Source organism: Telopea speciosissima, chromosome 10 (genome assembly GCF_018873765.1).
Source record: "Telopea speciosissima isolate NSW1024214 ecotype Mountain lineage chromosome 10, Tspe_v1, whole genome shotgun sequence".
In the NCBI taxonomy this organism is placed as follows: Eukaryota; Viridiplantae; Streptophyta; class Magnoliopsida; order Proteales; family Proteaceae; genus Telopea; species Telopea speciosissima.
The window spans coordinates 49897138-49911216 of NC_057925.1; the positions used below are offsets into that span (position 1 = coordinate 49897138).

General features: G+C 38.5%; 2 protein-coding genes across 2 annotated transcripts in view; both read right to left on the bottom strand.

Annotated features, from left to right (window-relative positions):
• Positions 1 to 4396: 4396 nt before the first annotated feature.
• On the bottom strand, positions 4397 to 5267 carry LOC122643693. The gene is made up of 2 exons (XM_043837289.1): positions 5125 to 5267; positions 4397 to 4677 (listed from the first exon to the last, which is right to left on the bottom strand). Exons 1-2 carry the CDS (start codon positions 5228 to 5230, stop codon positions 4397 to 4399), a joined length of 387 nt encoding a protein of 128 aa, XP_043693224.1. The 5' UTR covers positions 5231 to 5267.
• A 1971-nt stretch (positions 5268 to 7238) lies between these two features.
• Positions 7239 to 14079, bottom strand: part of LOC122643694 (protein DETOXIFICATION 40-like) — a 39145-nt gene continuing 32304 nt past the window's right edge. Inside the window, exons 3-7 of the mRNA XM_043837290.1 lie at positions 10742 to 10798; positions 10298 to 10536; positions 9753 to 9871; positions 9543 to 9629; positions 7239 to 7301 (exon numbers count right to left, since the gene is read on the bottom strand). Of these exons, the coding sequence (XP_043693225.1) occupies positions 7239 to 7301; positions 9543 to 9629; positions 9753 to 9871; positions 10298 to 10536; positions 10742 to 10798 (565 nt within the window). The remainder of the gene's footprint in view (positions 7302 to 9542; positions 9630 to 9752; positions 9872 to 10297; positions 10537 to 10741; positions 10799 to 14079) is intronic.

Consider the following 14079-nt stretch of genomic DNA (forward strand, 5'->3'; position numbering starts at 1 on the left):
GCTCGTACGGCCAGATCTTCCGTCCAGATTACTTTGTTTTTTGAACAGTCTGGTGCCGGGAATAACTGGGCAAGGGGCATTACACGAAAGGAGCAGAGTTCTTTCATCCCAACCTGCGAATAGGTTCTTAGGTGATCTTAGTTTCTTAAAATTTTCTTAAATTTGAAGAGAAGCCCAGTATTTCAAACTTTTGAGGTCATAAGAAACTAAAAAGAACCACCTGAATCTGGCCTGGATTTTCCAGCATACACAATAGGGAAGCGGCAGCATCAAGAGGCAGATTTTCTGGCATTAAGACGGTATACCAACCATCACATCAGAATAACCCCCGTAAGTATGAGTCCCCGTCATAGGGGGTGGGGCAGGATTTCAGGGAGGGGTTGAGCGGCGTTAGGTGCTATGGCTGGGGTAGGGCAGTGATGAACAAAGGCGGTGCGTAGGAGTGTGCGAACAATGGTGATGCAGAGAGGTTTGTAGTGGTGATTGGAGCGCAGGGGTGTGACATGGGGAGGGAGTAGAGAATACAATTGGATTCATTCCACTTCAAGGAGAACACGGGAGGGGAGTAAGGAAAGATGAAGAGCAGGGGCTGTGGGTAGGCAGTGCGCTATGGGCGGTGAAGACCGTCGCCTTCTGATAAGAAGAAGGAAGAGAATAATGAAGGAAAGAAGATGATGATAATGATCGTGGGACCCACAGAATGAATAAAAAGAAAAAAACATAAACAAGTGATTAAAAGGGATGTCTGTGTTAGAGAAAGATACAACTAGATTCAGCAAGAACTTCATAAGAAAAGAAGAGGAAAGGAAGAAGAAGAGAAGCTGAATATCTAGGAGTTGCTGTGGAGCTGCTGTGTTCCTGTGAAATCAAATGGAAATCTATGATTTTGAATCAAGTCTCTCACTCAGCCATACAGCATCAATGTACAATAATCTTTTCTATTACACACAGGAGTGGGTTTATAGTTTATACAGCTCTGTTTATTTCTTCAATGAAAATTCTTTCTTTTTCTTCTCAATCTCATCCACCCACCCACATTTAACTTAGCCAAATCAAAGGGGCACTCTTCATCTGTTCAGCAACTATATGTCTATACCTACCTACCCATCCTTAGGCCTTCCTCTCTGTTACATACCCATACCCTGCATAGGCATGCCCAGTACTGTAACAACCCTTCAAGCTTCAAGAATTGCCAAGTCTATAAGTGCATCTAAACTTTACCAGGGTTCAGGTATTTTACATTAATTTTTAGTAGAAGAAAATGAAGATACTTTCATTTTATTTGTCAGGATTCAATTGGCTTCATTTGGGGATCAATATTGGATTTCTTAGGATTAAGAGAATCCAGACCCAACCTCTGGCTTTACTCAAGAGCCAAATACAATTTTAGACACAAATGGATACTTTAAATCCATTTTATGGTAGATATAGCAAGGCACTAGGAAGATGATGGTAGCAGCACATGGAATCTATATAAAACCAAGGATGCTGGCAATAACATGTTGAGATTAAGAATAAATAAATTGAATAAAAACAATTTCACGAGAGTTCTTTGAGTTTCATCTAATAACCCCCAAGCATGAGCTACTGAAAACCATTGCAATGAGCATGTATAATCCCCAACATAAAATCCAACATTAACTACCGAAAAACATTACAATCAGCAAAATCACAAAATACTCAACATAAAATTCTGAAAATCCTGAATAATAGAAGACATTTGTGAGATTTGTGAAATCTAGGGTTCAACCATGAGAGAAGAACGAAGGGGAAAATGAGTTTTTTGTTGGAATTTTTCCAAATAATAGATGTTTCCTTTGGTTACATCGGTTACAGAGAAGTGTTTCCTTTGATTTATATATGATTGTGAGCTATTATCACATGTTATGTTTGGAAAAGATTGTACGATACACTTGCGATCGAGGACGGTGACCGTCCAAGTGCGTGCGCGTGCGAGAGGTGCAATGTGGCACTTTGATGACGTACTTTGCACTTCGATCATCGCAGTATGTCGCCTTAATCTTTTCAGGATCGACGGTGTCTGATCAAAGGGTGCTTAGGATCTGACCATTAGATCGGTGGTTGATCAAAGGGAGGGGTGCAACCCTTGGTTCAACGTTGAGCCCAATGGTTGCAGCCCACACGTACAGCCATGAGAGCCTAGCCCAATAGTCATGATCTGTCAGATCAAGCCATATGAGCCAATGGGTGTGACCCATCCGAACAAGCCTTGTGGGCCTATAAATGGGCCACAAAATCTCTCAGTCCAGTACAATACAATTCTCTGATAGCTTCAAGTGATTACTGTCTCTGCAACCAGTAATCAGTCCAGCCTGATTTATCTTGGGAGGCAGGTTTGCTGCAACCCTTTGCAGGAATAGAAGGGTGCAAATATTGTCTTAAGGACAGAACAACCTCGTTCGACTCAGGCCATCTTTCTGTCCTCTTCCTTTTTTATTCTAGTTAATTAACATTTTTTGTATAGATTTCGAGCCAATAATGGCAACAAAACTCGCAACCTTCTGCTCATCGTTGAACCCTAAAAATTTCGAGGACCAAGGAACAGGGTTAGGGAGAAACTATTTGTGGTGTTTTTTCTATTCTGAGAAACGGAGAAACACCCTACAAACTGCTTGATAAACTTGTTTCGTTTTTAGTATTTTTAGAAACATAGATTGAAATTTATGGGTCATGGAACAAGTTTGACAGAACATGTCCCACATGTTTTTACGTTTCTTGGCACAAGTTGGACAAAATTGTGCCCGATATTTTCATTTGGGTTTTGCCTTCTCTTTTGACCTAATCCATTGTCCTCCTTACAAGTAGGGCTGTAAACGGATCGGATTTGGCTCGGATAGTGCTATATCTGCATCCGCATCCGATTAGCTATCGGACGGATTCGGATAGTGCTAAACAGATACGGACACGGATACGGATCGGATATTTTATCCGTTTACATGTAAATATAGCTTTTCGGATAGCTATAGCCTATCCGTATCCGTATCTGCATCCGTTTAGCTTTTGGACGGATTCAGATAGTGCTAAACGGATACGGAAAACGGATTTCGGCTATTCATTTACATCCCTACTTACAAGCTCTTAAGAAAAACCAGCATGGAGAGAACTCGAGCAAACTCTCAAGAGATTCCAGCAAGCTCCTTTGCGTGATCTGTCCTTTTCTGATTTGTTCTGATTTTCTTCAATGAAATTCCATAGGTGTGAATAATAAAGAGAGAGTAATTTTTAATGAATTCCTATAAAAGAGGGAGAGAGAAGGAAAATAAAATAAAATAAAATAAAAATAATAATAATGGTAACAGAGGTTTCTCTAAGAAATAGAAAATGTGGCATAAGGAGAAAGTCATAAGAGAAAAATCGTCTTCAATAGTACAATATCGTTGGAGAGGTTCCGAACTCGAAGGAAAATATCTCTTCTCCCAACACTAAAGACGTGGAGCAGTGGAGGTTCCAAAACTGTAGTAGTTGTTCATCTTTTCCTTACCCAAAAAAAAAAAAAGTAATTGGCATAAATATATATATATATATATTTTTATTTTTTTTTGGGAAATTTGGGCTTCCATAACTCTAAAGTACTCACGATAATGCTTGGTCGATCAAGGGCATCAATCAGTATTGAAAGTTAGGGATTTCTACTTCCCACCCACAATTGAAGGGTTGAATGGCAGTAGCCACAGTCTTTTGACATTTACTTTTAGGATCTTTAAAGAAAACAAAATAGTAGTAACTAAACGCCCTCCTGAAAATGGTCAAACGTACTGTTGCTCCTTGAATTTTCACTAATGCAATGTGTCCCTGCTTTCCAAACTAAGTACCATTATGATCCCTACCGTTAGACAGAGACGTTATAACATAATGGATCTCAGTTTTTGAACTTTGATGGACCATTCTACCGCTAGATAGGATAAAATGACCAAGATGACCTTACCTGAAAAAAAAAAAAAAAAAACCTGCAACTCATCTACCCCAATTTGGGGAAGATGAGTTGCAGGTTTTTTGTATCAATTCCTTTAATTGGGATTTCATTATTCTCTTTCGCATTATGGTGGGTTTGATTTTGATGGGTTACAAATGATGTTGTGGTGTTGATTGCAACAGGCGGTGATTGAGATTGTGACGGTAGGATTGCTGATGTTGGTGAAGATTGAAGGTTGTATAATGGGGATGAAGATGAGAAACAGAAAGATAAAGGGTTTGAGATTTGGATTTGAAGAAGGCTTGAGGGTTGAGGCAAGGAGGAGGATTGGTGGTGTGAACCCTAACATGGTGGAGGTGCTTCTGGTGGATTGGGAGGAGAGACAGTGTTGGATTAAAACGGAAGAAGTAATGACACATTGAGACGCCTCCTTATATTTCCGCATCCAATCCTCATTTTCTGTTAACAGCCTATCTTCGTCTTGAATGACATTTTTTCCCCCAATATCTCTTTAAAAAACGCAATGTCATCAGAATTTACCCTTAAAAATGAAGGGTTCCTCTGAACTCTTGCAGCCCCAGAAGCAAAAGAACGACAATGGATTCCGTAAGTTTTGTACAAATTTCTTGCCGGAAATTTTTGAAGGTTTCCAATGGAATCTCTTAAAGGATGGGAATATGTTACAACGTTCTGCTTTTCATTTTGAAAATATCGTTCTGCTCTTCCGAGATTATCCTTGGAACCTGCAAAAGTGTCTTCGATTAGCAGAATAAAAAACACAAACATCTTTTGCTTTTTCCCCCAAAAGATGAAAAGAAAGGAGTGTCACTCAACTCTTCCCAGTAAACTATTTCCAGAAGAATCATCTGTAATACCCTAGAATGAAAACGATACATAACACGAAGCTAGAAAGCAATCAAATGTCTTGAAACTTTTAAAGTATCCTGACATTGTTCCACTGTTTTGGTAATCTCCGTGGTCAATGAATCAAGCAACAGCTATGTTTGTGATCAATCTCTGGAAATTAACACAAATTAAGTAGAGAAGGGGGAAAATAATCTATGAAATTCCGTACAAAGAAAATTCGAGAATTATCCATTTAAAATTCAAACAAAGTGCAGCTGGGAAGAAGATAATCTCGCGAGTTTTGACTGGTTGGAATTACAGTTAATCGACCAAGTAAACTCAACCTGAACGTTGGATTGATCCCTCGAAACCAGGTCTTGGAGAAGTCCCAGGTATAATTCTCGGAGAGTGCCTGAGCAGGCGATGTGAAGTGATTCGCCATTTCTCCATTGTTGTAATCCGTAAGCAGCTTCGGACATCGTTGGACTCCTTTCTAACTTGTCTCTGAGGTGAGAAAAAAAACACCCTGAAAGCCGTGTTTTTTTTTATTTGGAGAAGATGAGTTGCAGGGATTCAATATCTCAAACTCATTTTTCATTCAAAAGCCCATCTTCCCCAAACCCTAAACGATTTGGGGAAGATGAGTTGTAGGTTTTTTTTTTTTTTTTTTTCAGTAAAGTTATTTTGATCATTTTATTTTATTAAGGGACAGAATAGTTCATAAATTTTCAAAATCTAGGATCCATTATAACATAACGTCTCAGATTGACGGAAGGATTATATTGATACTTAGTTTAGAAAGCAAGGGGCACATTATATTAGTGAAAGTTCAGGAAAACAACCGTACATTTGACTATTTTTAGGGGGGCATTTGGAATTAACCCTAAGTACTAATTAGTCTTCTCTTTTTCTCAAACAGATTAAGTACATAATTTTCAAGGTTCTCTTTTTTCTGATAAGGCATAATGAGAAAAGCTTGTCAACCCCAGCATAGGAACGACCAATAACTTCAGAAAAAGCAATATTAAAATTTACCTTGAAGATCTCTGCAAACACCTCCTATACAAGCCAGGATTACCCATACTTACACCATTAACATTGAATTTGAAAAATCTTTTTGGAAAGCGATTTCAAACTACAAAAACAACATTACCTTGTATTTCTTGTCCAACATTCTTTGAGCCCATTCACATACAATCCTTAAAAACATGGTTGTTGTCAACTAGTTGATGACAACACCATTGATATATTGACGGAATTTGGAAACCCTAACTCAGCCTTATCCCAATTAAATGGGGTAGGCTACATGGATCCTTGCCATGTATGTTTATAAAAGGTACATTTTGTATAAATAGCATTTTTTTCCCTAAAAGAGCATTTTGGTCATTTTTCTGTATTTAGGGTAAAATTGGATATTTAGCTTTAAGATGTTGCATGTTTCAGTACGTTTTGGATGCATAAAATCACATGTCAGTTTTTCAAGTTTTCTTTGATAAAAAAAATATGTTTAGTCATATTAATCACTTTTATCACTTAGGGGTAGTTTGGTCATTTAACTATTTTTTGGTATTGCCCACCCGAAGAAGAAGCTCAAAAAAAGAGAACCTTTGGTTATTTTGCCACATTTAAGGTAAAATTGGGATTTTAGCTTTAAGATGTTGCATGTGTCAGTACCTTTTGGATGTTAAAAATCACCTGAGAATGTTTTCAAGTTTTCTTTGATAAAAAAAAATATATGTTTAGTCATATTTACCATTTTTACCACTTAGGGGTAGTTTTGTTATTTAACCACCTTTTGGTATTGCCCACCCAAAGAAGAAGCTCAAAAAAGAGACAAAATACAAAGAGAAAACAAAGGATCGATGTCAGCTGAAGCTAATTAGGATGGGCAGCATAAGCTGGACAGGGATATCCCAGGAATCTACAATGTGCTTGTTTCTCAAGGTGTCAGAGTAGGGGGAATCAATGGGGAGGATTTTATGGCGAAGCTCAAACTCAATGGACTTACATAACTACAGAAAACAGTAGGGAAGAGTGGGTCCGCTTTCTTTTATTTCTCTCCCACCAAATATAACAAGTAGAGGCATAGAAGACTAACCTCCCCAGATCTAACTCTCCTCCAACCGTAACGGGAGCTGGAGGGTCTAGCCCAGAAAAAACAGACAATACCCCTATTAAACATTAATTCAACCGAAACTAAATCTTGCAAATTATTATGCTAGCTGAGCAAAATAGGTGATCATATCCCACTATTGCACTCCTTCCAAATAGGCAAATAGTTAAAAAAGTGAACTATTTAGTACAAAAACATTTTAGCTAAATTACATTGTGGCACATGACTTCAATTGTTTTGTTTAAACAAAGAAATGGACCTTACAATTCTTGGTGCCATGACCTTATGGCCTACATATGATTGTCTAGAGATGGACAGCTTGTGTTGTTGTTAGCTTGATGCGCCTTAATTTCCTGGTGTTACTTCCATTAATTTCCATTTATCCAAGCGTTTCTTGGCTTTCTCCACCTATCAAAATACGATCAAAATGAGTATATGTATACACATATGATTATCAAATAATATACTCTTTTTTTTTGGGGTAAAATATCAAATAATATACTCGAATGTCATGAAATAATGCTTGAAATGATTAACTTGGAACAACATTCCAATGGGAAACTACTGTAATAATGTTGGAATTATAGGAAAGTATAATAGGTGAAAATTTTCTTCACTACAAGAAATATGACCTTTAGCTAAACTGCTAAATCCTTTACGAGCATTAATTCTTCTCACCACAAGACCATCTAGTACAAGAAAGCTTGAATTTAGAGGCAGTAATTACAACTGCTGCTAAATCTGTTATTGATGGTTTTTCTCCACTGGAATCCGTCTTGAAATTGTATTGCAGCTAATGAATTCGGGTGGTATTAGCACGTGTATGAAGATTTAGCAATGGTAATTTTACTGCTACTAAACTTTTTTTTAATTAAAAAGCTCAGCATGTTAAAATCTATTATTGGTGGTAAATAAATTAACCTCGGCAATATATATATATATATTTAAAATAAGACCCTCTACCCCATCTCCACCTTGTCTGTGTGGAGAATGGATCATCTGCACGTACCAACAGGTGAATGTACATCTCAGAGCAAATCACATTTTATTTTTGTTTCCATAAAAACCCCTCCTCCTCTTGTAAATGGCAAAAATAGGATAGGTGGTTGGTTCTCAGATGTACGTTCACCTATTGGTACATGTAGAGGAACCAAACTAGTCTGTGTGCCTCTGTTCCCTACCCAACCCCTCCTTAGCCCCCAACTGCATCTCCCCTCACCTCCCAACCTGTCCCCACCTTGCTCCTTGAAACTCCTGCCCCCATCATTGCCCGCTCCCTCCCCGCCTCTACCTATCCTACCCTCCCTACTAGCTTACCCCCATTCCCATCCCTCGCCCCGGCCCATCCATTACAACTTCCCTCCCCACTACCTCCCCCACTCCTGCTCCCTTAAATGCTGACCCTCATCACTGCCCGCCACCATCCCTTACAATCTCGCCTCAATCCCCATTCATCGCTCCACACTGCAACTCCCCCTCCCCCTCCCCCTCCACCACCCCCTACTGTAGCTCCCCTCCCTTGCTCCCTGAAACTCCGACCCCCATCACTGCCCGCTCCCATCCCTTGCCCCGCCCTTTCTACAACTTGATCCCCACCTCCTTCGACCTTGCCTCCACCCCCTTCTTTCTATCCAAACCTGCAATGTCAACGGATGATACATCTCCTGAGGATACATGAAACCTCACTGGTTGGTGGTCCAGATGAGCTCGTCCTCATCGTATCCCTTGGTGTAGGGAAGGAGAGAAGGCAGGCGGTAAAATATATAACAATGAAATGAGCCTATGCACTGGAGCCCGAGAGCGCTGTTCTTTTAGTTAAAAAAATGGATAATAGAACACTACTTAGTCGTGTGCCCCTACGCCCAGACACAGGGGGTGGGGGGAAATGACCATCCCCACCCCAATGTTAGATGTCTGGGCACATTCTCCTACACAGGCCATGCGAACAAGCAAAGTTCTCTCTCCTTTAAAAAATATATCTTTTAGTATTGGTAACTAAGAACTACTATTAATTTCATAAAATAAAAAAAAATCAGACATTTAGGGGCATAACTAATTACTTCTGGCTACCGCCTATAAGTTTTTAGCTTTTACGCGGCTACAAGTATCATAAAAGCGCCTTTGTTAGTGCCCTTTCCTTGTAGTGTATAAACTTAGAAATAACAGATAAAGAAACATAAGTTCCATTAGTCCTTGTTTAGTTACAAGGGAAATTAAAGGGAAGGAAAGTGAAATTTTCATACTTAAAAAAGAAAATTTTGTAATCATTACCCTATGTGACGTTATCACTAACTCCAAATCATTCCATATTTGGTTATTAAATTCCACTTTATTTTGCATTCAATTCCCTTTGATTTTTAAATCATCATAATTCCCTTTGATTTAAAATGCAAAATAAAAATTACATGTAACCCTTTGATATAAAATACAAAATAAAAATTACATGTAAAATGTTTCATTACTAAATATTGTAAGAAATTTTAGTAATTTATACAATCACATGGGATAATGATCACAAAAGTTTCTTTTTTAGGTTTGAAAATTTTTCTTTCCCGTCCCTTTAATTCCCCTTGCAATCAAACGGAACCAAAATGAACCATAAAATAGATCAAGCAAATCAATAAACACAAAAATAATCGAGAGACTTACTTCCATTTTCCAATCCGTTCGATAAGTAACCCATATTAAAATCATCGTCTGCATTGCAGTCCCTCCTATCATCCCACACCATATTCCCTACAATAATCAAATAACGCCCCCAAAAAACATTAATATCGTTTTACTCATGGTCACTTCATATCCTTTCATGTCATGATGTGAGTATAATTTATTAAGAGTGAACCTATATGTCATTCATACCTTAGCACCAAAATTGAACTTAAAACCAAGAACAGTCCCTAAAGGGATCCCAACAACGTAGTAGCATCCCACATTAACGTAGGCCACAAATTTTTGCCAACCACACCCAACAGCCACACCTTCATTAACAGTATAATAAAATCTCTATTAGATACAATAATATTAAGAGGGAGAAGTCATGAACAATTTCAATCCGGCAGTCACCGACACTTTTGCCATCTTCCGCCATTTCCCTTGGGCTCAGGTGTGTTAAGATTTTCTCATTTTCACTAGTTTTCTCTGTTAGCTGTGTTTGTTCTAAGTTCTAAATCACCAGTCTGGTCTGGTTTGGCCGGAAAGATTATTATTCCGGTAATTCAATCTATAGTTGCAGTTGATTTTGGCACCATTAATTTCATGTATTGGAGGGTGATCATTTTGTCCTCCCACCAGTCATAGTATTTTCTTTTGAACCAAATATAACACAAATCATGCCGACAAGTTTCTAACTCGAGAAAACAAAAGTCTAATACTACTTTTTTATTCAAACTTTAGTAGATATATACCTGATAGGATAGGTTGGATTCCGTTGAGGATGAGATTAATGGCCAACAAGGGGCAAAGCTCAGAGACTGCATCAGCAACAATTTCACCACTTGTGAAGGCATAGCTAATATAATGGTGCATTGCCAACACGACTATAGCCAGGATCACTGCGATTATGAATGATATTGAAGTCACTATCATCACTGAGAACGCTGCCGATTTTGGATTTCCTGCTCCAAGCTCATTGCTCACTCTCACACTGTTACAAGGAATATATATATAAAAGGTTGTATTTGGTATGCATTTTTAAAATATATTTTAGATCGATTTAATATTTTTTAATAATAAAAAATAACTATTTTTACCATCTAAGAATGTAAAATCAACCTAAACTGCATATATACCAAACGCAGCCTAAGACTAATATCAATCTAGAGAATAAACATAATGGGAAAAAGACCAACCTTGCAGCTGCATTGAACCCAACCGAGATCATGAAAACCCACCCAGCTATCGTCATGCTGCACAATCATATATTATACTCATACAATTTAGTTTACAATAAATGAAAAATGTTTTAATTTATTTAGTTGTAAATATAAGAAAAAAGAAAAAAGATTAATCCAAGGGTGTTATCAGTTCGATTCGATTCATGATGAAATTGTTATAAACCAAAATCAAAACCATATTGAATACTATTCGATTTCAATTTATTGAAATAGAATGCATTCTGTCTCGGTATCTGGTTTGAATTTTTTAGAACCTAAATTGTTGTATTTTAAATGTTTTCAAAATTAAAGATTCAAAATATTATCTTGTTTTATAAATGGTGTGTTAGAGGTTTGAGTCTTTTCCTAATATACACTTAAATAGCCAATGAGTGTGCCTATTGGAAGACTTGTTTGAATGACTAATATACAAACCTTGTGGGAAAATATATGTTTGGAACATATCTTTTGGAGACATCCCTTATTAGTGTCTCTTTCTTTCCTATATCAAAAGAGGAGATCTTGTCTATTTCTCTAATATTATTTTAAAAACAATCTTAAATACTATTTTCTTCCCCACAGTAGTCTGTCAATGTCGATGAGTTAGTGAATACAGCCTTTGGGCTCCCTACGTACGTAATCTCATTTGAAACTGCAAATTATGGGATTTGAGAGTTGTTTTATCTTGGATATATAGGTGCATGGTCGACCCGGATTGTAGAATTGGGACATTTAAAAATCTTTGGATTGTTGAAATATAAAAAGATGATTTGTCGTTGGTGCATTTCTTTCTACAAGAATATTTCGGTATCATACTATTTGTCATATTAATCAGATAAATCTTGTATTTACTGTTTTTTTTTTTTTTTTTTTAAGATCTTGTATTTGCTCTTCGTATATTATATGTCTAGTGTTATACTTTCTGTCCATCTTTTATATTTTAACATAAATTACATATTCAACACCATAAAAACCACCAGAAATCTAAACTCTCGAAATTGAAGAGTTGTATGGATTTAATGGTTTTGAATTGGACCAACTGAAGTTTGGGTTTGGTTTATCAATTTAAGATTTATTTTGTTTCCATTCGATTTATCTGTTTGGAATATACAGTTTTCGATTCACAATTGAACCAGAATGAAGATTAATAATCAAAACCAAAATTGAATCGATTAGTTCCGGTTCTGTTCGATTTCAAACGATTGGTTTTCGGTTTTGAGTCACTTCTTTTGTTGTTTTTTTAAGAGTTTTGGTTCACTTTTGAGAGCGCCAAGTTTTTCAGTTTTTCACTTACCAAGTAGATAGTGAATCCAAAGCCAACTGCGGGTTTGGGAGCAAACCGGAAAGCAAAACCAGAATCTGAAAGTACCAAGTCTCCAAGGACAGCATCACCGCCGAAGAAGCTGATAGCTTAAAGAAATCGGGCAACCCGGAGAAAGCTTGTAGGGTGAACCCGGTCCAGGTGCGCTTGCAGCGTTCACTCTTGGCGATGTATATGAACTGGGCCACCACTATGATCCACCATGACAGGCTCAGCACCAAGGAAGCCCCTAACAACCCAAGCCTGATCTTGTACACCACTACCCAGCTTAGCAACAAATGCACAAGCAGCGTAGCCGTCGATATGTAGGCGCTGGGAGCCACAATGCTCTGTGATTGCAAGAATTTCTGCATTGGAAAGTTGGCTGCGTAAGCAAAGATCTGAGGGATCAAGCCGTACACGAACATGGCAGCGGCCGATGCGATCCTTGATGATTGGCCGAGAAGTATCAAGATTGGCTTGGAGAAGATGTAGATCAGTGTGAGTGGGACCCCAGTTAGCATCAGAAGGATCGTTGATCTCTGAAGGTATATCCCTAGCATTTCATACTTGGATGCACCATAGGCTTGCCCACACAGGGTCTCCACTGCACTCCCCATTCCCAGCTGAATGACATAGCAAACACACAAATTCATACACGACTAAGTACATCAAAATCACGTAGGGGCATTAATACATGTAATTTCATATTTCATGAGGGCAGGGTAGTAGAAAATTATTTCTTCCAGTTCCCAGCTCGACCCAGTTCCCCAGTCTCTCTAATAAGGAGGGAGTGGACCCCACTCAGGCAGAGTGTTCGGACAGGGGTAGGGTGGTTATTGCGCCCTCTTTGTTAGGGGCACTGGGGACTAGGCCAGGCAGGGAACTGAAGGGGATAAAGATCCGCAAGGTAGTATTTTCACATGCTCTTGTGTCTGGAGTCTCATATATATTTTTATCCTCCCAAGTGTGGTGCACTGGACAGTGCTTGAGAATCCAATCGTACACCTAACACTTGAGAAGATAAGAAGACACTACTGCCCATGTTTTAACAGTTGGATTCTCAAGTGTGGTGTACTGGACAGTGCACCACGCCTGCAAGGATAAAAATCCCTGGAGTCTGTAGACACAAGAGCCATGCGACCAGGTAACGTTTTTTTTTCCCATAAATCTAAGAAGAAAATTTTGAGAGTGATTCCCATGCCAGCGCTCTTGTGTCTCTCTCCTCTCCCAATAAACTGATCTTCTTGCCCCTATAGATTGAACCAAAAGGGAGGCGCAGATTGACTCTCGCGCAGATGCAGGAACCATGCTTCTGGACAGAGAACACTTCCCCATGAATCTATAATGGAGAGAGAGAGAGAAGAGTAATGAAGAATGAATGTCTTATATAAGAGTATTTATACATACGAGGACGCCATAGATGAAGACTTGGATGCCAGTGTTGCCAAGGGAGGAGGCTGCGAGCTCGAGGTTACCAAGGTTGTAGCGCCCCCAAATCCGGGTGAGATATGGGTGCTGGCCCTCGCGGGCGCCGTGTGATAACGACCGGTCTTCCATCTCACTTACATTTAATTCATTGGCAGCGGATAATCAATCACTCAAATATCATTGAATTGCGGTGGAAACTAAGCCTATATCACCTCAATGCACAGTGAAGTTATTCATTCTAAGTAATTCATCAATGACCGAAATCTAAAAAGAACTTCATTCACATAACCATAGTCTAAAAACCTCTTACTTAAGTCATCACACAACTTGTATCATCATAAAGCATTACATCCCATTCTATTCTTCAAATTACATTAATGCTACGACCACCTACTATCACACTAAAACTCACCAAGCTGTCTTGAATCATAAAAGAAAAGAAATAACTCTAAGCGTTATTAAATCAAGGATCCACTACTCGGGAATTATCAAGTATTTTCCCTAGCCTTCTTAACGCACTCCGTATAGTGACACTCCATGTGAGCTGCTCTGCACTGTAAAATATTGAGGGGTGAGCTCAACT